The 23,423-nt window shown below is 46.6% G+C and overlaps 1 protein-coding gene across 1 annotated transcript in view; it reads right to left on the reverse strand.

Annotated features, from left to right (window-relative positions):
• ISYNA1 (inositol-3-phosphate synthase 1) overlaps positions 1-23,423 on the reverse strand; it is an 80,789-nt gene that overhangs the window by 51,570 nt on the left and 5,796 nt on the right. Inside the window, exon 2 of the mRNA XM_082263789.1 lies at positions 14,153-14,273. Within this exon, the coding sequence (XP_082119915.1) occupies positions 14,153-14,266 (114 nt within the window). The 5' untranslated portion in view covers positions 14,267-14,273. The remainder of the gene's footprint in view (positions 1-14,152; positions 14,274-23,423) is intronic.

The following is a 23,423-nucleotide window of genomic DNA, read 5'->3' on the forward strand; positions in this document are numbered from 1 at the left end:
AGACTAAAATACAACTAAAACTAAAATGGCATTTTAGTCAAAAGACTATAACTAAAACTAAATCTAAATTTGCTGCCAAAAGTAACACTGGTGCATGCTCAAAGCTTAATACCATAAATAATAACATATTCGATTTTTCACTCCAGAACCAGCAGTAGTATATAATGAGTTTGGAAATTGTAGAGAAATGCTTAAAGTGGAGTTCCACCCGTTTTTTCAACAATACAAAAATTGCTTTTATTCCCCAAATGATCACAGTATTGGTGACTTTTTTTTTTTTTCTTGCTCCACTTGCCCTGTTGCTAGGGGTAAGCAATTTTCTGCCTCCTTCGGCGCCGCGGCGAACTATGTCATTTCCGGCGCCGCAGGGGCTCCTGGGAGATGGGTGTCATCATTCCCAGGAGCCGTGGGAAAGAATCATTGCATTTTTTCAAAACCGGAAATGGCGTTTGGTAGGCGGAGGTAAGCACCATGTTGGAGAAGGGAAGACGAATATTGTGTTACCATAACACAGAAGAAGCAACGGCTGTAGAAGAGTCTACAGTGTACTGCATGTTTAGAAAAGGAATGATGCACTTCTATCCATGAGGACATCAGACAATCTAAGAATTATCTTAGTGCTGTTATGGGTGTTGTGCTTGTCTGTGTGCTTTGTGAGAGGAGGAGGAGGGGGCAGGCAGGCACGATTAGTGTGTGCAAGGTGAGGTCCTGTGTCTTTCTGTCTGTCTGTTTGTCTCTCTCTCTCCCCCTCTGTGTGTGTGTGTCTCTCTATCTCTCTCTCTCTGTCTATCTCTCTCTGTCTATCTCTCTCTGTCTACCTCTCCCCCTCTGTGTGTGTGTGTCTCTCTATCTCTCTCTCTCTGTCTATCTCTCTCTGTCTACCTCTCTCTGTCTGTCTCTCCCCCTCTGTGTGTGTGTGTCTCTCTATCTCTCTCTCTGTCTGTCTCTCTCTCTGTCTATCTCCCCCTCTGTGTGTCTCTATCTCTCTCTGTCTCTCTCTCTCCCCCTCTGTGTGTGTGTGTGTCTCTCTCTCTCTCTCTGTCTCGCTCTCTCTCTCTCCCCCCCTCTGTCTCTCTCTCTCTCTCTCCCCCTCTGTCTCTCTCTCTCTCTCCCCCTCTGTCTCGCGCTCTCTCTCTCTCTCTCTCTCCCCCTCTGTCTTGCTCTCTCTCTCCCCCTCTGTCTCGCTCTCTCTCTCTCTCTCTCCCCCCCTCTGTCTCGCTCTCTCTCTCTCCCCCTCTGTCTTGCTCTCTCTCTCTCTCCCCCTCTGTCTTGCTCTCTCTCTCTCTCCCCCTCTGTCTCGCTCTCTCTCTCTCTCCCCCTCTGTCTCGCTCTCTCTCTCTCTCCCCCTCTGTCTTGCTCTCTCTCTCTCCCCCTCTGTCTCGCTCTCTCTCTCTCTCTCTCTCTCCCCCTCTGTCTCGCTCTCTCTCTCTCTCTCTCCCCCTCTGTCTCGCTCTCTCTCTCTCTCTCTCTCTCTCCCCCTCTGTCTCGCTCTCTCTCGCTCTCTCTCTCTCCCCCTCTGTCTCGCTCTCTCTCTCTCCCCCTCTGTCTTGCTCTCTCTCTCTCTCTCCCCCCCTCTGTCTCGCTCTCTCTCTCTCCCCCTCTGTCTCGCTCTCTCTCTCCCCTCTGTCTCGCTCTCTCTCTCTCTCTCTCCCCCTCTGTCTCGCTCTCTCTCTCTCTCCCCCTCTGTCTCGTGCTCTCTCTCTCCCCCTCTGTCTCGCTCTCTCTCTCTCCCCCTCTGTCTCGCTCTCTCTCTCTCCCCCTCTGTCTCGCTCTCTCTCTCTCCCCCTCTGTCTCGCTCTCTCTCTCTCCCCCTCTGTCTCGCTCTCTCTCTCTCTCCCCCTCTGTCTCGCTCTCTCTCTCCCCCTCTGTCTCGCTCTCTCTCTCCCCCTCTGTCTCGCTCTCTCTCTCTCTCTCTCCCCCTCTGTCTCGCTCTCTCTCTCTCCCCCTCTGTCTCGCTCTCTCTCTCTCTCTCCCCCTCTGTCTTGCTCTCTCTCTCTCCCCCTCTGTCTCGCTCTCTCTCTCTCTCTCTCCCCCTCTGTCTCGCTCTCTCTCTCTCTCTCCCCCTCTGTCTCGCTCTCTCTCTCTCTCTCCCCCTCTGTCTTGCTCTCTCTCTCTCTCTCCCCCTCTGTCTCGCGCTCTCTCTCTCCCCCTCTGTCTCGCTCTCTCTCTCTCTCTCTCCCCCTCTGTCTCGCTCTCTCTCTCTCTCCCCCCCTCTGTCTCGCTCTCTCTCTCTCTTTCTCCCCCTCTGTCTTGCTCTCTCTCTCTCTCTCCCCCTCTGTCTCGCTCTCTCTCTCTCCCCCTCCGTCTCGCTCTCTCTCTCTCCCCCTCTGTCTCGCTCTCTCTCTCTCTCTCTCCCCCTCTGTCTCGCTCTCTCTCTCTCTCTCTCCCCCTCTGTCTCGCTCTCTCTCTCTCTCTCCCCCTCTGTCTCGCGCTCTCTCTCTCCCCCTCTGTCTCGCTCTCTCTCTCTCCCCCTCTGTCTCGCTCTCTCTCTCTCTCCCCCTCTGTCTCGCTCTCTCTCTCTCTCCCCCTCTGTCTCGCTCTCTCTCTCTCTCCCCCTCTGTCTCGCTCTCTCTCTCTCCCCCTCTGTCTCGCTCTCTCTCTCTCCCCCTCTGTCTCGCTCTCTCTCTCTCCCCCTCTGTCTCGCTCTCTCTCTCTCTCTCCCCCTCTGTCTCGCGCTCTCTCTCTCCCCCTCTGTCTCGCTCTCTCTCTCTCTCTCCCCCCCTCTGTCTCGCGCTCTCTCTCTCCCCCTCTGTCTCGCTCTCTCTCTCTCTCTCCCCCTCTGTCTCGCGCTCTCTCTCTCCCCCTCTGTCTCGCTCTCTCTCTCTCTCTCCCCCCCTCTGTCTCGCGCTCTCTCTCTCCCCCTCTGTCTCGCTCTCTCTCTCCCCCTCTGTCTCGCTCTCTCTCTCTCTCCCCCTCTGTCTCGCTCTCTCTCTCTCCCCCTCTGTCTCGCGCTCTCTCTCTCCCCCTCTGTCTCGCTCTCTCTCTTTCTCCCCCTCTGTCTCGCTCTCTCTCTCTCTCCCCCTCTGTCTCGCTCTCTCTCCCCCCCCTCTGTCTCGCTCTCTCTCCCCCCCCTCTGTCTCGCTCTCTCTCTCTCTCCCCCTCTGTCTCGCGCTCTCTCTCTCTCCCCCTCTGTCTCGCGCTCTCTCTCTCCCCCTCTGTCTCGCGCTCTCTCTCTCCCCCTCTGTCTCGCGCTCTCTCTCTCCCCCTCTGTCTCGCGCTCTCTCTCTCTCCCCCCCTGTCTCGCGCTCTCTCTCTCTCCCCCCCTGTCTCGCGCTCTCTCTCCCCCCCTCTGTCTCGCTCTCTCTCTCTCTCTCTCCCCCTCTGTCTCGCGCTCTCTCTCTCTCTCTCCCCCTCTGTCTCGCGCTCTCTCTCTCCCCCTCTGTCTCGCGCTCTCTCTCTCTCTCCCCCTCTGTCTCGCGCTCTCTCTCTCTCTCTCCCCCTCTGTCTCGCGCTCTCTCTCTCCCCCTCTGTCTCGCGCTCTCTCTCTCTCCCCCCCTGTCTCGCGCTCTCTCTCTCTCCCCCCCTGTCTCGCGCTCTCTCTCCCCCCCTCTGTCTCGCGCTCTCTCTCTCTCTCTCCCCCTCTGTCTCGCGCTCTCTCTCTCTCTCTCCTCCTCTGTCTCGCGCTCTCTCTCTCTCTCTCTCCCCCCCTGTCTCGCGCTCTCTCTCCCCCCCTCTGTCTCGCTCTCTCTCTCTCCCCCTCTGTCTCGCGCTCTCTCTCTCTCTCTCTCTCCCCCTCTGTCTCGCGCTCTCTCTCTCCCCCTCTGTCTCGCGCTCTCTCTCTCTCTCTCCCCCTCTGTCTCGCGCTCTCTCTCTCTCTCTCTCCCCCTCTGTCTCGCGCTCTCTCTCTCCCCCTCTGTCTCGCGCTCTCTCTCTCTCCCCCCCTGTCTCGCGCTCTCTCTCTCTCCCCCCCTGTCTCGCGCTCTCTCTCCCCCCCTCTGTCTCGCGCTCTCTCTCTCTCTCTCCCCCTCTGTCTCGCGCTCTCTCTCTCTCTCTCCCCCTCTGTCTCGCGCTCTCTCTCTCTCTCTCCCCCTCTGTCTCGCGCTCTCTCTCTCTCTCTCCCCCTCTGTCTCGCGCTCTCTCTCTCTCTCCCCCTCTGTCTCGCGCTCTCTCTCTCTCTCCCCCTCTGTCTCGCTCTCTCTCTCTCCCCCTCTGTCTCGCTCTCTCTCTCTCTCTCTCTCCCCCTCTGTCTCGCGCTCTCTCTCTCTCTCTCTCCCCCTCTGTCTCGCTCTCTCTCTCTCTCTCTCTCCCCCTCTGTCTCGCGCTCTCTCTCTCTCTCTGTCTCTCTCTCTCTCTCTCCCCTCTGTCTCTCTCTCTCTCTCTCTCTCTCTCTCTCCCCTCTGTCTCTCTCTCTCTCTCTCTCTCCCCTCTGTCTCTCTCTCTCTCTCTCTCCCCCTCTGTCTCGCTCTCTCTCTCCCTCTGTCTCGCGCTCTCTCTCTCTCTCCCCCTCTGTCTCGCTCTCTCCCCCGCGCTCTCTCTCTCGTTCTCTCCCCCGCGCTCTCTCTCTCGTTCTCTCTTTCTCTCTTTAGATGTATTCTTGTATGCTTATTTTATTGTATTTTTTGATCATATACAGTATATGTAAATAAAATATTTTTATTTTTTGTAAATAAAAAAAATTTAATAAAATTTTAAACATAATAATTGACTCTGTCTCTTTATCTATCTCTCTCTCGTGGGCGGGAGGTCGGCTGCCCTGGGCATCTGTAGCTTGGGAGGTGGAGGGGGCGCTACCAGGAGTGTTTCTGCAACTATTAGCTGACAGAAGAGAGCGGGATGTGCTCTCTCTCTTTCCTCCCCAGCTTCACACTCCTGTTACTGTAGCGCTCATCAGATCGGGACTGTCAGATCGGGATTTCTCCTCTTTCGGCTCCTCCTCATCTTGATATGTCAGAGTGGAGAGGAGCCTAGGAGATGCTGATTGCTAAACCTTTGGCACGGACAGCTGGCGGAAGAGATGCGGCTGCTGTGCTGAAGGGGAAGAAGATCGCGGCTCAGGGATGCCACTGGTTGTCAGATCGGGACAATACAGAGTTTGATTACGTGTCCCCTACACCCCCTACACACACTGTTTGCTTTAAGGAGAGGGGGGTAACAAATACTGTAAAGTCCCGATCTGACATCCAGTGGCATCCCTGAGCCGCAATCTTCTCCCCTTTCTGCAGCAGCATCTCTCCCGCCAGCTGTCCGTGCAAAGCTTTAGAAATCGGCTTCCCCTAGGCTCCTCCTCCGTTCTGACATATGAAGATGAGAAGGAAGGAGCCTCAGAAGAGGAGAATCACAAATAAATGTGCCGCGCTGTATCTGAGGTCTGCCTGCTGGAGGAAAGCTGCAGCCAAGCCGAGGGAAGGGAGAACTGCACTGGGGACACCAGGGAGGGGGGGAGAGAGGGGAATGAGAGTATTTGTACTAGGAGGGGTGGGGAGAAGATGATTACTTCTAGGTTGGATCAATATAGGGGGGGGGGGGGTATTTGTGCTGGGATGGGAAATTTGAGAGGTGACAGGATAACATTTTTTCTAGCAGGGAAATTGGGGAGGGGGGTGCTAGGAGGGGTGATTTGTGCTGGGGGGGGGGAGGATTCGTGCCAGGAGGAGGGATTTGTGCCAGGAGGGGGGATTTTTGCTGTGGGGATGGAGGGAAGAGGATTTGTACCAGGAGGGGGGATTTGTGCTGTGGAGATTGTGGGGGGGGGGAGGTTCTGTCTAGGAGGGGGGATTTGTGCTGTAGGAATAAGGGGAAGAGGATTTGTGCTGGGGGGACGGACGGGGGGGGGAGGATTTGTGCTAGGAAGGGGATTTGGGGGGGGGGGTTTTGCTAGAAGAGGTGATGGGGGGATTTGTGCTAGGATTGGGAATTATGGCGCTGTTAGAAATGGGGATGGGGGGAATTTATGCTTGTAGGGATGATTGGGGGTATTTGTGCTAGAGGGGAAAATTGGGGGGAGGATTTGTGCTAGGCGGGGGAATATGGTGGGATGTGCTAGACGGGATATTCGGGGGGTTTGGGATGGGGGGGGAAGAGGATTTGTCCTAGGAGGGGGGATTTGTGCTAGTAGGGATGATTGATGGGTATTTCTGCTAGGAGGGGAGGAGGACTTGTGCTAGGAGGGGACATTTGGGGGAGGGGAAGATTTTAAGGGGAGAATTTGCGCTTGGAGGGGAAATTTTATGGGGGGGTGCAGTTTGGTGTCTTCGCCCTGGGCGCTGGATGGCCTTGTCCCGGCAATGCTTGAGGGAGATAGAGGATTATGTGCGCCCCCCCTCACGCGGCGCCAAGGTACATTTAAAATTCACGGTGGAATTAAAGGTGAAGGCTCGGTTCACATTTATGCGAGTGCGGGAAGGCTGCGAATTCGCAGCCTGTTCCCGCATCGCACACGCACCCCCGGCAGTTCACACTGCCATATGCGATACGCTGGGGGTGTCAATGTAATCTTAACGACACCCCCAGTTTGATCGCATATCGCAGTGCGATCGTGCAGTTCGCACAGGAGCGGATCGCACAAGTGAACCGCTGTGCGATCCGATCCTGATGCGGCTGCAAAAATGCCTCCTGTGTGTCTTTGCTCCGGGTGCGATGCGAATTTAGCCATACAAACTGTATGGCTAAACTCGCACCGCACAGCTGATCGCATGTAATGTCGGAGCAGTGCGCTCCGACATTACATGCAAACCCGGCACTCGCAGAAGTGTGAACCGGGGCGAAGTGAAAATCTGTTTCGTCAGCTGCAAGTGAAAATTAGCAATACTGTAAAAAATAAATGGATATATAAAAATATATATATATATATATATATATATATATATATATATATATATATAGATAGATCTCTTATATATATATATATATATATATATATATATATATATATATATATATCTTCTAGATTGTAAGCTTTAACGAGCAGGGCCCTCTGATTCCTCCTGTATTGAATTGTACTGTAACTGTATTGTCTTCCCTCACATTGTAAAGCGCTGCGCAAACTGTTGGCGCTATATAAATCCTGTATAATAGTAATAATATATATGATACAGGTATGTTTAACATAAACAAAGTTTGCCACGGTAACAATGTATTAGACATTCATGTGATTTCAATTCTCACCAGAGACCAGCACAGCAGTAGCTGTGTTGCCATAACAACAGGGTGGGACCTTCCTTTGGAGGTGCATGCTGGGTAACCAGCAGCACCTATTGTAGGAAGTAGTAACATGTGGGCTTCACACGCCCACAATTAAGATGGGAGCCCCCTGCTGAGGAAAAATCAAGGTTAGTTTATGAAGAATGTCATTTATAAAACATTATTTCCTTTAAGTAGATAGGAAAACAATTACATTTAGCCAATGCTGTGATCATTTGGGGAATAAAAGCAATTTTTATAATGTTGGAAAAACGGGTGGAACTCCACTTTAAATAATGCATTACAAATTACAATTGAACTACACATATTCGATTATAGATGACTAAAATTAGTTTTAGTTGACTAAAATGTAGGACGTTTTAGTCGACTAAAATGTAAGACGTTTTAGTCGACTAAAATGTACTGGAGTTTTAGTCGACTAAAGACGACTAAAACTAAAACACTTGCAGAAGACTAAAATGGGACTAAAACTAAAATGCCATTTTAGTCCTAAGACTAAGACTAAAACTAAATTGAAATTTGCTGCCAAAATTAACACTGCAGTAACAGTGCATATGTACAGTGGGTACGGAAAGTATTCAGACCCCCTTAAATTTTTCACTCTTTGTTATATTGCAGCCATTTGCTAAAATCATTTAAGTTCATTCTTCTTCCTCATGAATGTACACACAGCTCCCCATATTGACAGAAAAACACAGAATTGTTGACATTGTTGCAGATTTATTAAAAAAGAAAAACTGAAATATCACATGGTCCTAAGTATTCAGACCCTTTGCTGTGACACTCATATATTTAACTCAGGTGCTTTCCATTTCTTCTGATCATCCTTGAGATGGTTCTACACCTTCATTTGAGTCCAGCTGTGTTTATACTGATTGGACTTGATTAGGAAAGCCACACACCTGTCTATATAAGACCTTCCAGATCACAATGCATGTCAGAGCAAATGAGAATCATGAGGTCAAAAGGAACTGCCTGAAGAGCTCAGAGACAGAATTATGGCAAGGCACAGATCTGGCCAAGGTTACAAAAAGATTTCTGCTGCACTTAAGGTTCCTAAGAGCACAGTAGCCTCCATAATCCTCAAATGGAAGACGTTTGGGACGACCAGAACCCTTCCTAGAGCTGGCCGTCCGGCCAAACTGAGCTATCGGGGGAGAAGAGCCTTGGTGAGAGAGATAAAGAAGAACCCAAAGATCACTGTGGCTGAGCTCCAAAGATGCAGTCAGGAGATGGGAGAAAGTTGTAGAAAGTCAACCATCACTGCAGCCCTCCACCAGTCGGGGCTTTATGACAGAGTGGCCCGACGGAAGCCTCTCCTCAGTGTAAGACACATGAAAGCCCGCATGGAGTTTGCTAAAAAACACCTGAAGGACTCCAAGATGGTGAGAAATAAGATTCTCTGGTCTGATGAGACCAAAATAGAACTTTTTGGCCTTAATTCTAAGCGGTATGTGTGGAGAAAACCAGGCACTGCTCATCACCTGTCCAATACAGTCCCAACAGTGAAGCATGGTGGTGGCAGCATCATGCTGTGGGGGTGTTTTTCAGCTGCAGGGACAGGACGACTGGTTGCAATCGAGGGAAAGATGAATGCGGCCAAGTACAGGGATATCCTGGACAAAAACCTTTTCCAGAGTGCTCTGGATCTCAGACTGGTTTACCTTCCAACAAGACAATGACCCTAAGCACACAGCTAAAATAACGAAGGAGTGGCTTCACAACAACTCCGTGACTGTTCTTGAATGGCCCAGCCAGAGCCCTGACTTAAACCCAATTGAGCATCTCTGGAGAGACCTAAAAATGGCTGTCCACCAACGTTTACCATCCAACCTGACAGAACTGGAGAGGATCTGCAAGGAGGAATGGCAGAGGATCCCCAAATCCAGGTGTGAAAGACTTGTTGCATCTTTCCCAAAAAGACTCCTGGCTGTATTAGATCAAAAGGGGGCTTCTACTAAATACTGAGCAAAGGGTCTGAATACTTAGGACCATGTGATATTTCAGTTTTTCTTTTTTAATAAATCTGCAACAATGTCAACAATTCTGTGTTTTTCTGTCAGTATGGGGTGCTATGTGTACATTCATGAGGAAGAAGAATGAACTTAAATGATTTTAGCAAATGGCTGCAATATAACAAAGAGTGAAAAATTTAAGGGGGTCTGAATACTTTCCGTACCCACTGTATAGCACTGATTACTGCAGTAATGTCACTGGTAACCCCAAAAGTGTCAAAAATGTCAGTCAAGGGTCCGATCTGTCCGCCGCAAAAAAAAAAAAAAAAAAAAAAAAAAAAAAAATCGCAGATCGCCGCCATTACGCGTTAAAAAAAAACCCACCAAAAATGACAAAAATCTTTCCCTTTGTTAGTAAACGCGATAACTTTTGCGCAAACCAATCAAAATACGCTTTTTGCGATTTTTTTTTACCAAACATATGTAGCATAAAACAAATTGGCCGAAAATGTTAAAAAATTTATTTTTACATTTTTTTGGGGGGGAATTTCATATAAAAAAAATTTGAAAAATATTGTTATTTTTGCAAAATTGACGCTTTTTTTGTTTATAGCGCATGATCAGAAAATCGCACAGGTGATCAAATACCACCAAAAGAAAGCTCTGTTTGTGGGGAAAAAAAAGGACGTCAAATTCGTTTAGGTACAGCGTCGCACGACCGCGCAATTGTCCGTTAAAGTTACGCAGTAAAAAAAAAAAAAATATCGCAAAAAAACCCCTGGTCAGGAAGGGGGTAAAATCTTCCGGGGCTTAAGTGGTTAAAGAACGCTATAATGAAATTATTTGAAACTACTTTAAGTTACAGTTTTTTATGGATTGGGTAAGTAAAAATACATCTTTACAAGACGATAACAGGAATGGAAGCATGCTCATGCACAGTTGCTTCGGTTTAGATAAGATTGGACTAGATGAATGTCGGGAGACAACGGCCGGTTCAAAAACGTGTGTATGTCAGTCTGTCGGACAGAAGCCAGCCATTCGGTCAGCTTCTGTCAGACAGGCATGCTGGAAAACCAGCAGGCGAACATCTGCCTGATCCATCTGGAAATGGTCACAGGAGAAGGCCAATAGCAGAGAGGGGGATTTATACCAGCTAGGACTGCCCATAGGCATAGCCAAGTTGCCTAGTGTCCTACTCTTGTAAGGGAGGGGCGATATAACCCTATGGTTCTGAATATGGAGCACTGTGTCCATCACTGAGCGAAAGGGGGAAAAAAAAAAATACATATGTAATACATCTCTGCAATACATCCATATTTTCTTATCGTTTTATCCCTTTACATTTTCAACAAGAACATGAAAAAAAAGCTGATGTGCCAACAAATAAGTCCTGCAACAGTTCACTTAGCTAGTCGCTATATTGCACAGTGTACCTTTGTCAGGGATTCTGGAGTGGAATTGATGATTGAAAATGTTTAATGGATGCGGAGAAGACGACAGGATATACGAATGTCACCCACAGCATTTTTATGAACTGAGTGGTGTCAGCCCTCTCAGGTTTATTTTGCTAAATACTCAGACCCTCTGTCTAGTTATCATTCCCAACATAAAGGCTAAAGCTGGGTATACACAAATACACATATTGAAAGTTGGCCGGTTCAGCAGATCTTTTTTTTTTTTTCCCCAGTAACCAAAACACTAAAAACTAGAAAAGTCGGGGGAAAAAACACTAGCCATTAAAGTGGTTCTAAAGTTTAAGGTTTTTCACCTTAATGTATTCTTTGCATTAAGGTGGAAAACCTTTTGTGCTGCAGCTCCCCCTAAGACAACCCCCCCCCCCCTTTTCTTACCTGAGCCCAATCCCATCCAGCAAGGTGCGCGAGAGCAAAGGCTCCCGCTGCTGTCTCTCTCCTTATTGGCCAGATTGATAGCAGTGGGAGCCATTGTCTTCCGCTGCTGTCAATCAAAAGCTGTGACATGGGAGCGAGGGGCAGGGCCGAGTCCTGCAGTCTGTGTCAATGGACGCAGAAGTGGGACTCAGGAGCGAGCACGCAGTTGCCCCCATGGAAAGCGGCTTTCCAAGGGGGGCACCCACTGAAGAGGAGGGGCCTGGAGTGCTGGTGGGGGACCCCAGAAGAAGAGGATCGGGGCTGCTCTGTGCAATGGTTTTGTTTAGACATTTGTTATTTTAATTTTTTATAAAAATGAGGCTTTAATAACACCTTAACAGCTGCAGGTAGAATCCTCAGCATTGAACACTAGTTGAGCTGGATTCCTCTGTCCCCTGCTGCACACTGTGATTCACACCCAGGCCACTGCCACTACCCTACTAACATACCTGCTGCAACTCTTCTACTTCTAATCTGGCAAATCAACAGCCTGAACAACCATTGCACAAACAATCCACCCTGAGGGGACATACTTTAGAAGAACTGAATAAGTGTCGGTTCACACTATTGCGATGCGGGAACACTGCGAATATACTGTGTGTTCCTCAGTGCAATCTGACAGTTTGCACAGGAATCGGATCGCACTGGTGTGAACCACCATGCGATTCGATTCCGCTGCAGACCAAAAAAAGGGTCCTGTGCATGTTCACTGCGATTGCGGTGCAAATTCAGCCATACAAACTGTATGGCTGAACTCGCACCGCACAGACATCGCATGACATCGCTCCGAATCATATGCGATGTCTGATCGCAGTAGTGTGAACCGGCACTAAATCACTATATAGCCAGCACATGCCATCCCACTGTGCTTGGTACATACACATACACGCTAGCATTAGACTGATATCATTTTTTCCATTGTCAATACCGATATTTTAGCCAATGCATATCGGTATCGGACGATATTTTTGTATTGTACATTTAAAAAAAACTATTTTTCTTGACAGGTACTCTTGTGGAGGGATCTGGGGGTCTAAAAGACCCCAAACCCCTCCTCTGCACTTAAAAGCATTTAAAAATCTAAAATAATATGGTTTCAAAAGTGTGCACACTATTAAACTAATACTTTGTTGAAGCACCTTTTGATTTTTTTTTTACAGCACTCAGTCTTTTTGGGTATGAGTCAATCAGCATGGCACATCTTGACTTGGCACTCTTCTTTGCAAAAACACTCCAAATATGTCAGATTATGAGGGCATCTCCTGTGTACAGCCCTCTTCACATCACCCCACAGATTTTCAATCAGATTGAGGTCTGGGCTCTGGCTGGGCCATTCCAAAATGTTATAGTCTTCTTCTGGTGAAGCCATTCCTTTGTTGATTTGGATGTATGCTTTGGGTTGTTGTCATGCTTCAGCATGAAGTTCCATGCTTCGGATGAAGTTCCTCTTCATGTTCAGCTTTCTAGCAGAAGCCTGAAGTTAACCTGCCAATATGCCTGGTATTTGGAACTGTTCAGAATTCCCTCTACCTTGACTAAGGCCCCTGTTCCAGCTGAAGAAAAACAGCCCCAAAGCATGATGCTGCCACCACAATAATTCAATATGGGTATGGTGTTCTTTTGGTGATGTGCAGTGCTTTTGCACCAAACATATTTTTTGGAATTATGGCCAGAAAGTCCAACCTTGGTTTCATCAGACCAGAACACATTTTACCACATGCTTTTGGGAGACTTCAGATGTGTTCTTGCAAAATTTAGCCGGGCTTTGATGTTTTTCTTCGCAAGAAAAGGCTTCCGTCTTGCTCTACCCCATAGCCCAGACATATGAATAATACAGGAAATTGTGGTCACATGTATCACACAGCCAGTACTTGCCAGATATTCCTGCAGCTTCTTTAATGTTACTGTAGGCCTGTTTGCAGCCTCCCTGACCAGTTTTCTTCTTGTCTTTTCATCAATTTTGGAGAGACGTCCAGTTTTTGGTAATGTCACTGCTGTGCCATATTTTCCCCACTTGATGATGACTGTCTTCACTGTATTCCACAGTAAATCTAATGCCTTGGAAATTCTTTTGTACCTTTATCCTGACTGATACCTTTTAACAATGAGAAACCCACTGAATGCTTTAGACCAGGGGTGTCAAACTCAATTTAATCGTGGGCCGCATCAGCATTATGATTGCCCTGAAAAGGGCCGGTTGTATCTGTAAGACTAGATGTCCAGAGCATTCCCTACCCTTACATAAGACATCAAGAGCCTCCCCACCATCAGAAGTTGAGCCCCCCCCCTCCCTTACATTACAGTGCACCCCCATTGCCTTGTGCTGCTGCTGGGAAGAAGCTGGAGGCAATGCTGGAAAGCAGAAAATACAGGATCTGGAGGAGGATCAGAGGAGGGCTGAAGCTCTTCTGAAGCTGCAGGTATGAGGGCCACATGAAACGGCCTCGAGGGCCGGGTTTGGCCCGCAGGCCTTGTGTTTGACACGTGTGCTTTAGACAATCTCTGCAGACCATGGCTTTTGCTGTAGGATGTGACTAAGAAAATGGCAGGAAAGACCTACTAGTACAGCTGAACTTTATTGGGGTTAATTAGAGGCACTCTAAATGATGGCAGGTGTGCACTGACTCCTGTTTAACATGAGTTTAAATGCGAATGCTTAATTCTGAACACAGCTTCATCCCCAGTTATAAAAGGGTGTGCACACTTATGCAATCACATTATTTTCATCCCCCCCCCCCCCAAAAAAAAAAAAAAAAAAGGGTATTCTGTTTGTTTATCAATTAAGTTGTATAGTTTATAGGTCACATAGAAAAAGTTCTTAAATTATTTATCTTTTTCTCATATTTTTTACATTACAGAAACCTGACATATTAACAGGGGTGTGTATACTTTTTATTTTAATTGTAAGTTACCTAAAGCAATAGAGGGCAGGACTTCACAGCAAGCTGTTTTCCCTAAATTGGAAGCCAAGCTTACATATTCATCTTTTACAATCGGGGATATATTCAAAAACACTGGGAGTTCTGTGACCTTATCAAAACATAAAATCGCTGGATGAGCGTTTTTCAACAAGCCAGAGAACCACAAGGTAAATGTAAAAATAAGATATAATATTTGGTATAATATAACAACTTAAAAAAATTGCTTTTGCAATCATCAATACATTACCTTAGTAACACCATTTTCTTGATAGACTTTGGTAGTGTTGTAGTTGTAATCGGCTTCTATAATATCCTTTAAATAGCGTACATTGGGACTCTCAACCTTGAATTGCTCAGCCATAATTAAACTATGGAGAAAAACAAAAACCATTTGAAAAAGGATTCTCATTAAAAAAAAAAAAAATCACTGCAATCAAAGCAAAAACGAATCAGCCACTTACTGCTCTAAAATCCTAAACGTTTCTGCAGTCTAAAGCCCCGTACACACGTACCGATGGTCGGCTTACAAATGTTCCTCTTTTCTCCCCGGGATGTCGGTGTCTGCTGAAAAGTGCAAAGACAGCACAAGGACAGCACAAGAATTTTGTCCGCCGACTGCAGAAGTGATGTCATGTAATGGTTAACTTTCCCTGTGTTTTCTATTTTCTGAGCATGCCCAGTCTTGCAAATCTGCGGTCTGTCGGCCGAATTGTGTACTGACAGGCGAACAATCGTCCGTTCTGGTGTCGGCATACAAATATTTTCATGTTTGCACGAAAGACTTTTGTCCGCGGATTGTGCGCAGACATCTGTCGGAGGCACCATACTAACATGCGTACAATCGGCAGATCCTTCGTCCACCGACGTTTGTATGCCGACGATCGGTACGTGTGTACGGGCCTTAAGGATACATGGAGAGTGAATACTGCAAAAGCTCCCAAGGCTCTACAATCCCTGACCATGCTCAACTTATTGGTTGAACTAAATTGACTTATGTCTTTTTTTTCACCAGACTATGTATATAACTACAATATATTACCAAAAGTAATGGGGACGAATGCCTTTACACGCACATCCCAGTCTCAGTCCGTAGGGTTCAATATTGAGTTGGCCCACTATTTGCAGCTATAACAGCTTCAACTCTTCTGGGAAGGCTGTCCACAAGGTTTAGGAGTGTGTCCATGGGAACGTTTGATCATTCTTCCAGAAGCACATTTGTGAGGTCAGGAACTGATTTTGGAGAGAAGGCGCCGTCTGCGATGTAATTCATCGCAAAGGTATTCTATCAGGTTGAGGTCAGGACTCTGTGCAGGCCAGTCAAGTTCCTCCACTCTAAACTCGCTCATCCATGTCTTTATGGACCTTGCTTTGTGCACTGGTGTGCAGTCACGTTGGAACAGGAAGGGGCCGTCCCCAAACTGTTCCACAAATTTGGGATCATAAAATTGTCCAAAATGTCTTAGTATGCTGATGCCTTAAGAGTTCCCACCTAAAAACAACCCCACACCATAATTTCCACCCAATGATTTGGACCAGTGCACAAAGCAAGGTTCATAAAGACATGGATGAGCGAGTTTGGGGTGGAGGAACTTGACTGGCCTGCACAGAGTCCTGACCTCAGCCAGATAGAACACCTTTGGGATGAATTAGAGTGGTCTTGGAAATCAATATACGCTTGATGCACAAATAACTCCATTGCGCTAATAAGTGCACTTTTGGATATTGATATACGGCATGCGCAATCAATCCCATTGTGCTAAAAAGAACAGTTCTCAGCTCTTTAGAATAAGGTAATGGAGCGCGCTCAGCAGTACCCAGTAATACAGACACACAGGCTGCTATCACACATTGGATGCTCACAAGAATGTCCTGCCTAAGGCAGGGAGCTCCGTTTATTTATGAGACAACAAAATTGTTGGTTTGCCCGTACACACTCTAATGAGCGTATTGTAAGCAAACGGACAACAGGAGCTATAATGACAATCTAAATAAAACACATCCTGAAAAATGTCCACACTAGTCCTAATAAAATTTCCACAACAGAGTGCAGACTGCGAGCCAGGCTTTCTCGTCCAACATCAGTGCCTGAACTCACAAATGCGCTTCTGGAAGAATGGTCAGACATTCCCATAGACACACTCCTAAACCTTGTAGACAGCCTTCCCAGAAGAGTTGAAGCTGTTATAGATGCAGATGGTGGGCCAATGCAATAATGAACCTATGGACTAAGACTGGGATGTGCGTGTAAAGGCCGGTGTCCCAATACTTTTGATAATACAGTGTATGTAAGAAACCAAAGCAAGTAGAATTCAAGCCCCTGGTCAATGAACAATATTCCACCTGGATCCTTTAATTTTTCTAACTGAAGTATAGTGGACCACCCACTAAGTGAATTTCCATTGACCAGGGTCCCGATCAGAGTCTCTGTTACATCAGGTCCCCATCACAGTCCCACTTGCATCAGGGTCCTAATAAGAGGCCCCCCTTACATAAGAATCGACCCCTCCCCCCCACCACATTAGCATCCCCATTAGCGTCCCCCATACCACTGTATGGTTTACAGCATGGGTGCGCAGCTAGAAGGTGGAACAGGTTTAGACAAGGAAAGTTCTGTCCTTCTGTGAATACTGGGACAAGCAAGTCATTGGTCACTAGGATGCTGGCAGGAAAAGCAGAAACCACAGGCAGTCCCTGCTGACCTTAATTACTGCACTGGATCAACAACTTGCCCTAGCTAAGAAGCCAGAAAAAAAACATGTAGTAGGCAGAATGTGGCCTGCAGGTCACAGTTTGAAGACCCCTGAGTTTGGCTCCTTTCACACGGTCCGCATTCCGTTGCGGACCGTCCTCTGCTCAGCGGGGATCGATCCGCCAATCCCCGCTGAGCAGGGGGATGACAGCTCCGTCTCCACACTGTGTGCGGAGAGGGAGGTGTCAGAGCCCCGCTGCTCTCTATGGGAAATCGGGTGAGAGCGGCACGCATGTCCGCTCTCATACAATCCGATCCCCTGGACGGATGGAGAATAGGGTTCCCTCTGTCCGGATTTCATGGACAGGATCGGATATGGATGGCAGCGGGTGTCAGCGGACATATCTCCGCTGACATCCGCTGCCCCATAGGGATGCATGGAGGATCCGATCAGATCCGCCTAAAAAACTGACAGGCAGATCTGATCGGATCCTTCATGTGAAAGGACCCTTAGAGTAAAGCAGCCATTAGTTAGACATAGAAACTTTACTTTGTCTTTATTGAACACACTTGTTATCCTTAATAAATGGTGCTTAGTTTATCTTATGGCTCCTTGGCACATCTGGGCACTTTCTAGTTTCTATGCCTCATGCACACTAGGAAATTAGCCCGTGTCTAGGATTCTGACATTTCCATGTAGGCTGAAGGCACAGGCACGCCATCCTGCCCTGTGGCCAGCAGCCTGCAAGTCTATTCGAGGCTGAAAAATACAGTAGTTAGACTGGGCTCAATGCTGTACCGGAGTGTTATGTAATGTTTGTGGCCATATACACCCAGAACACGAAGTGAGCCCAGTGTGCATGGGGTCCTAACAGGTAGTCCTCTATAAGAGCAAACAAAGAGAGGAATCACTCTTTGAGGACCACAAACATTTCATTCAGAAACATTTGGACAAAAGGACCCATACTACTATGCATTAGATTTCCTGCTCTAATCGGCTATACTAAAGCCTCGTACACACGCAACGAATTTCCGCCAACCGGTCGTCTGTCTTTTGTCCAGAGTGGTGTCTGTTGGTTGGAATGTGCCTAGACTGGGAATTTTCCCGTACGACAGAATTCTACTTCAGAAGTGATGTCATCTGTTGGATTGCTTTGTATGTGTTCTTTCATTTCTGAGCATGCCTAGTCTTGCTCTTAAGATTTTTCCCCATCGAAATCTGTACTAATAAGACGAAAATCGGACGTGTTTTGATGGTCGACAAAAATTTTATAGCCTGCACACCAGGATTTTTTCGGCCGAAAAGTCGGAGTCAGTTGTCGGAAGCATCATACTAACAAGTCGAAAATCGGCAGATCGGTCGTTGGACGAAAATTCCCGGCCGGATTTTGACTCGTGTGTACGGGGCTCAAAGCCGGCCATACACAGAACAATAAAAATGTGTTGATGGGGGAATCAAGTAAGTCAGTGTTGATGGGGGAAACCCACCCATGGAGCCATTGTGTTCTCCTGGTGGGGTGGGCCAGGGAAGCCGTCCTTGCCAGGAGAACATAGTGGTTATTGCTAGCGGCTATAATAGCCGGTAGCAATAATCACAAGTAAAACAGGCTGTTTGTACCCAAGTTGAACAATTGAAGTTGGGTACATTCAGTCTGCCTATACATGGTTTGAATCTTGGCAGGTCCCTGCTGAACCGGCCAAGATTTAAACAGTCTATGGCCGGCTTTATTCTTGCATGGATTCAGCACAGCAGAATAGCTTACATTTTAGAGATCCAGCTTCTGGCTTTGTAATAGAAGTGACAGCTGCTCAATCACGTTTATAAGGCTAGCCATACAATTTTCTTGTAGAACTTTCCTTTAGATTTACCAAAACCATATAATATGAGGTCAAACCTAAACACCTTTAATTTGTATGCAGGCAGGCCCTTTCACTACAAAGTTGAAGGTAAATCTAAAGGAAATTGAAAAAGAAAAAAAAAAAATTGAGCGTACTGCGGCAAAGTGGCTCGTTATCGTCCAGCGACGTAGACCTACGTCGCTGGACTCCTCCCCTTGTGGGCGCCACCGGAGGCTCGCTCCCGCTGTATTCAGACAAAGCGGGAGTCGGGCCAGGGGAGGAGAGGCGGTGATCACCGCCACTCTTCCCCGATCGTCAGGGATCGAGTGATGTGATCCGCCCGCTTGTGTAAACAAAGCGGGCGGATCTCCTCTGTGACAGGCAGGGACAGATTACAGGATTCAGCATAGCTGAACCTGCGATCTGTGCCTGTGTCACACAGTCCCATCCCCCCACACACGTCAGTAAGCACCAGGCATACATTTAACCCCTTGATCACCAATATAGTTAACCCCTTCCCTGCCAGTGTCATTATTACAGTAACAGTGCATATTTATAGCACTGATTACTGTAGTAATGTCACTGGTACCCCCAAAAGTGTCAAAAATGTCAGTTAGGGGTCCGATCTGTCCGTCATAATATCGCAGTCCCGCAAAAAAAATAAAAATAAAATAAAAATCGCAGATCGCCGCCATTACTAGTTAAAAAAAAAAAAAAAACGATAAAAATGACAAATCTTTCCCGTAGTTAGTAGCTGCGATAACTTTTGCGCAAACCAATCAAAATACGCTTATTGTGATTTTTTTTACCAAACATATGTAGCAGAAAACAAATTGGCCTAAAATGTTAAAAAAATTTTCATTTTTAAATTTTTTTGGGGGGGAATTTCATATAAAACAATGTGAAAAATATTGTTATTTTTCAAAATTGTCGCTTTTTCTTATTAATATTGCAAAAGATGAAAAGCGCAGAGGTGATCAAATACCACCAAAAGAAAGCTCTGTTTGTGGGGAAAAAAAGGACGTAAATTTTGTTTGGGTACGGCGTTGCATGACCGCGCAATTGTCAGTTAAAGTCGCACAGTGCCACGCTGCAAAAAGTGGCCTGGACGTAAAGCAGGAAAATCCTCCGGTGGTAAAGTGTTAACGTTGTTCTAAAGGCAGAAGTTTTTTTATCTTTATGCATTCCATACATTAAGAATAAAAACCTTCTGTGCGCAGCAGCCTCAATAATACTTACCTGTAAATTAATAAAGTAGCTGATAATTGCCAACATCCCTTAAACTGTAGAATTATGGAGAAGAACCCTCATAATGGGACTTTTAACAGCAACACATAGTTCGACGAAGAAAGCTGTGATTTTCAGTCAACTGTTTTTTTTTTTTTCTTCTTTCTTTTTATTTATTTTTTTTTTTCTATTATAGAGTATAGATTTTGATATGTGATAGTTATTTTTCTTTTTTTGTATGTTTGTTGGTTATAAAATTAACAAAAAAAAAAAAGAGTTAAAAGAAAATGATACAAAATCTTTATTGTTGTAACAAAAATATAAAAAATATCTAACTCCGTTACCATCCAACCTTGCCACAATCCACACACTATTTCCTAGACCTGAGACAGTGGAGGCTCTACTCCTAAGAAGATTGCTTCCTCTTCCTATCTATCGGGACATTTTTGGACTACTCAACTGAACTTCAAAATTTGTTACATTCAAATATTTGAATCAAACAAAAAAGATGGCATAACCTTCATTCTATTTAAAGGGACATACACTATAAAACCAGTGAGGCTGAAAAACTGCTTGCACCTCATAGGCATTTACATTGTTATAACACATAACATGTGATTCACTGGGGTCAGGGAGGTCACAGCAAGCACAGGTCAGACGCTGGCCTCTGTTCTTCCCTCCTGTCTGACGTCTGGAGAATAATTTACTTGCCCTATCGGCACTTTTAAATATTCACATACATTTCTAGTTACCTCTACACAGATAACCTCATTTCCTAAATAGGTTTATGCAACTATGAAGAAGAAAAGAAAAAAAATTACATTTCGAAACATGTTAGGTGTCTATCACTTGAGTTTCCTGTTTTGTGCTATCAATTGGAGATCTGAGTGTACTAGAAATTATCCAGGAATTGTGCAATAATCATTTTAATATTGAGTAATATATATATATATCTTTATATTTTTTATTTACAACAATAAAAGTTTTGTATAATTTCACCAGTTGACTCAAAACCACAACTTTCTATGTCATACTATATGTTGCCATTAAAAGTCCCATTATGAGGGTTCTTCTCCATAATTCTACTTACCTGAACCCATCTCGATCCAGCAATGTTGCACGAGAGACTTGGCTGTCCAGGACTCTCCCTCCCGATTGGCCCAGACACTGCAAGAGGCACCACTGGCTCACACTGTTGTCAAAGTCAGTGAGCCAATAAGGAGGGGGCAGCCTCTAGCCACAGCTCTGTATCTGAATGGGCACACAGAGCAGCGTCTCGGTTCGGCTGCCCCCATAGCAAGCTGCTTGCTGTGGGGGCAGGAGGGAGGGGTCTAACGCGCTGGCGAAGGATCAGAGAAGAAAAGGATCTGGGCTGCTCTGTGCAAAAACCACTGCACAGAGCAGGTAAGTATAACATGTTTGTAATTTTAACCACCAAAAAAATTAGACTTTAGTATCACTTTAAGTTGGAATAAGATGCACCAACAATTGCAGCAAAAATGCACCCGCAGTTACATTTTTGGTACGTTTTTTTAAGTCATGTTCTTTTTTCACAGCTGCAAAACCCACTGGAAATGTATATGCGTTTTTACTGCACTTTTTCAACGGAGCAGTGTAAAAGTAGCCTAAGGCCACTTTAAGATGGAGTGGAATCCATTAAGTGGATCTGCCTGCTCAGTGGGGAATCTCCCCACTGAGCAGACGTATGGCAGGTCCTTTTCTAGGGACACAGCCTGCTGTTCTCTATGGGGCTGTCAGATGGAAATGGACTGTTTGTCCCTTTCCATCCGACTGGCATCCGATCTGATCCCCATCCACCTGTTTTTAGCGGACATGATCAGATGTCGGTGAGAGCACTGGGTGGTCCAATCGGGTCCACCTGAAAAACAGACCATTGTACCCGATTGTTCTGCTGGTGTGAAAGGGGCCTAACTGAGTACACACAAGGCCTTTATGTTCCAATTTTTTTCTTCTTTTTTTTCTGCCAGCAAGATTCTGCACAGAAGGCTACTTTCTCGCTGCTCTGCAAATAAAAACATGACTTTTTGCCACATTTTTAGTGCGTTTTTGCTGTGTTTGGGCTCTTTCACACGGCCACTCAGTTTTTTATCTCCGCTGAGGCACTTTTTTTTTTTTTTCAAGGACACTGATGACACTTGTGTCATCCGCTCCGTATGTCCGCATATCATCCCATCCGTTTGCGGATGATATACGGACATAATGTATGTCTATGGGCATTGCGGATGTCAGTGGATGACACCGCTGACATCCGATTTTGCTTCTTTTCCGTTTTTAACGGAGGAAAAATAGGGTTCTGTTCCGTTCCAAAAAATGGAACAGAACTAAAAGGACACAAATCGGATGTCAGCGGATGGTCATCCGCTGACATCCGCAATCCCATAGACATGCATTATGTCCGTAAATCATCTGCAAACGGATGGGGTGATATACGGACATACGGAACGCCCGTGTGAAAGAGCCCTTTCTGTTGTACTTTTCACCTGTGAAAAACTGAATTTTTGTAAAATTCCTTTCTCTGAGTCCTCCGACAGTCGCCGCCATCTTCATATTCGTCACAATGGGGTATTAGACTTTGCTCCGTAGGAGTAGCTAGGCAACAGAATATGTTAATATTAAAGCTTTTAACATATCCCACCCCCAGGGGGTGGTCCCCTCAGTCAATACCCTCCTACTTCCTGTATCCATACCTCAGTTTCAGTGGAATAGCAGTAGAGTATACAACCAAACCCCAAAAGAGGGGCGGGGGCGGCGACTGTCGGAGGACTCAGAGAAAGGAATTTTACAGGTAAGATTTTACAAAAATTCCGTTTTCTCTTACGTCCTCCGACAGTCGCCGCCATCTTCATATTCGTCACAATGGGACGTCCCAAAGCAGTGCAAACATGAGGGGTGGGAAACGCAGCCGCGCCTAAAGGCAACGCAGTCTCCACATCAGAGAAAGGAACCTTACCAAAGGAAGGAAACCAGCTGGGCAACATGAAAAAAATTTGCTCAACAGGAGCAACAACCCAGGAAAAACAAATAACCTAGGGATGAAAAAACATATCCCAAACAGCCAAGGGTCCAAAACAAGGGACCCTAAGGAACTGCCGCACTAAGAACCTTGCGGCCAAAGGAAGCATCTGCCGATGCCTGAACATCCACTCTGTAGAATTTCGTGAAAGTGTGCACGGTCGACCAAGTCGCCGCCTTACACACCTGGGCCACAGAAGCCCCATGACGACAGGCCCAAGACGTACTCAGAGATCTGGTAGAGTGCGCCGTCACAGGCATAGGAGGAACTTTTCCCTTCAAAGCATATGCCTGCTCAATGGTCTGGCTGATCCATTTGGCGATGGTAGAAGCCGACGCCGCCATGCCCTTCCGAGGACCTTCCGGAAGGACAAACAAAGAATCCGTCTTGCGAAAAGACTCAGTCGACTTAAGGTAAACCCTAATCGCCCGAACAACATCCAAAGAGTGCAACCTCACCTCCTTCGGATGTTTAGGCTTCGCGCAAAGCGAAGGCAAGACAATGTCCTCATTGAGGTGAAATTCCGAAACTCTCTTCGGAAGAAAGGAAGGGTTAGGTCTCAAGACCACCTTATCCAAGTGAATGACCAGATACGGAGACTTGCAGGACAAAGCCGCCAGCTCCGACACTCTGCGAGCTGAAGTGATCACCACCAAAAAGGCGACCTTCTTGGACAACATAGACAACTAAATCTCCCTGATCTGTTCAAAAGGAGCATGTTGTAATACG

This window comes from Pelophylax lessonae (genome assembly GCF_965119305.1).
Source record: "Pelophylax lessonae genome assembly, chromosome: 1".
In the NCBI taxonomy this organism is placed as follows: Eukaryota; Metazoa; Chordata; class Amphibia; order Anura; family Ranidae; genus Pelophylax; species Pelophylax lessonae.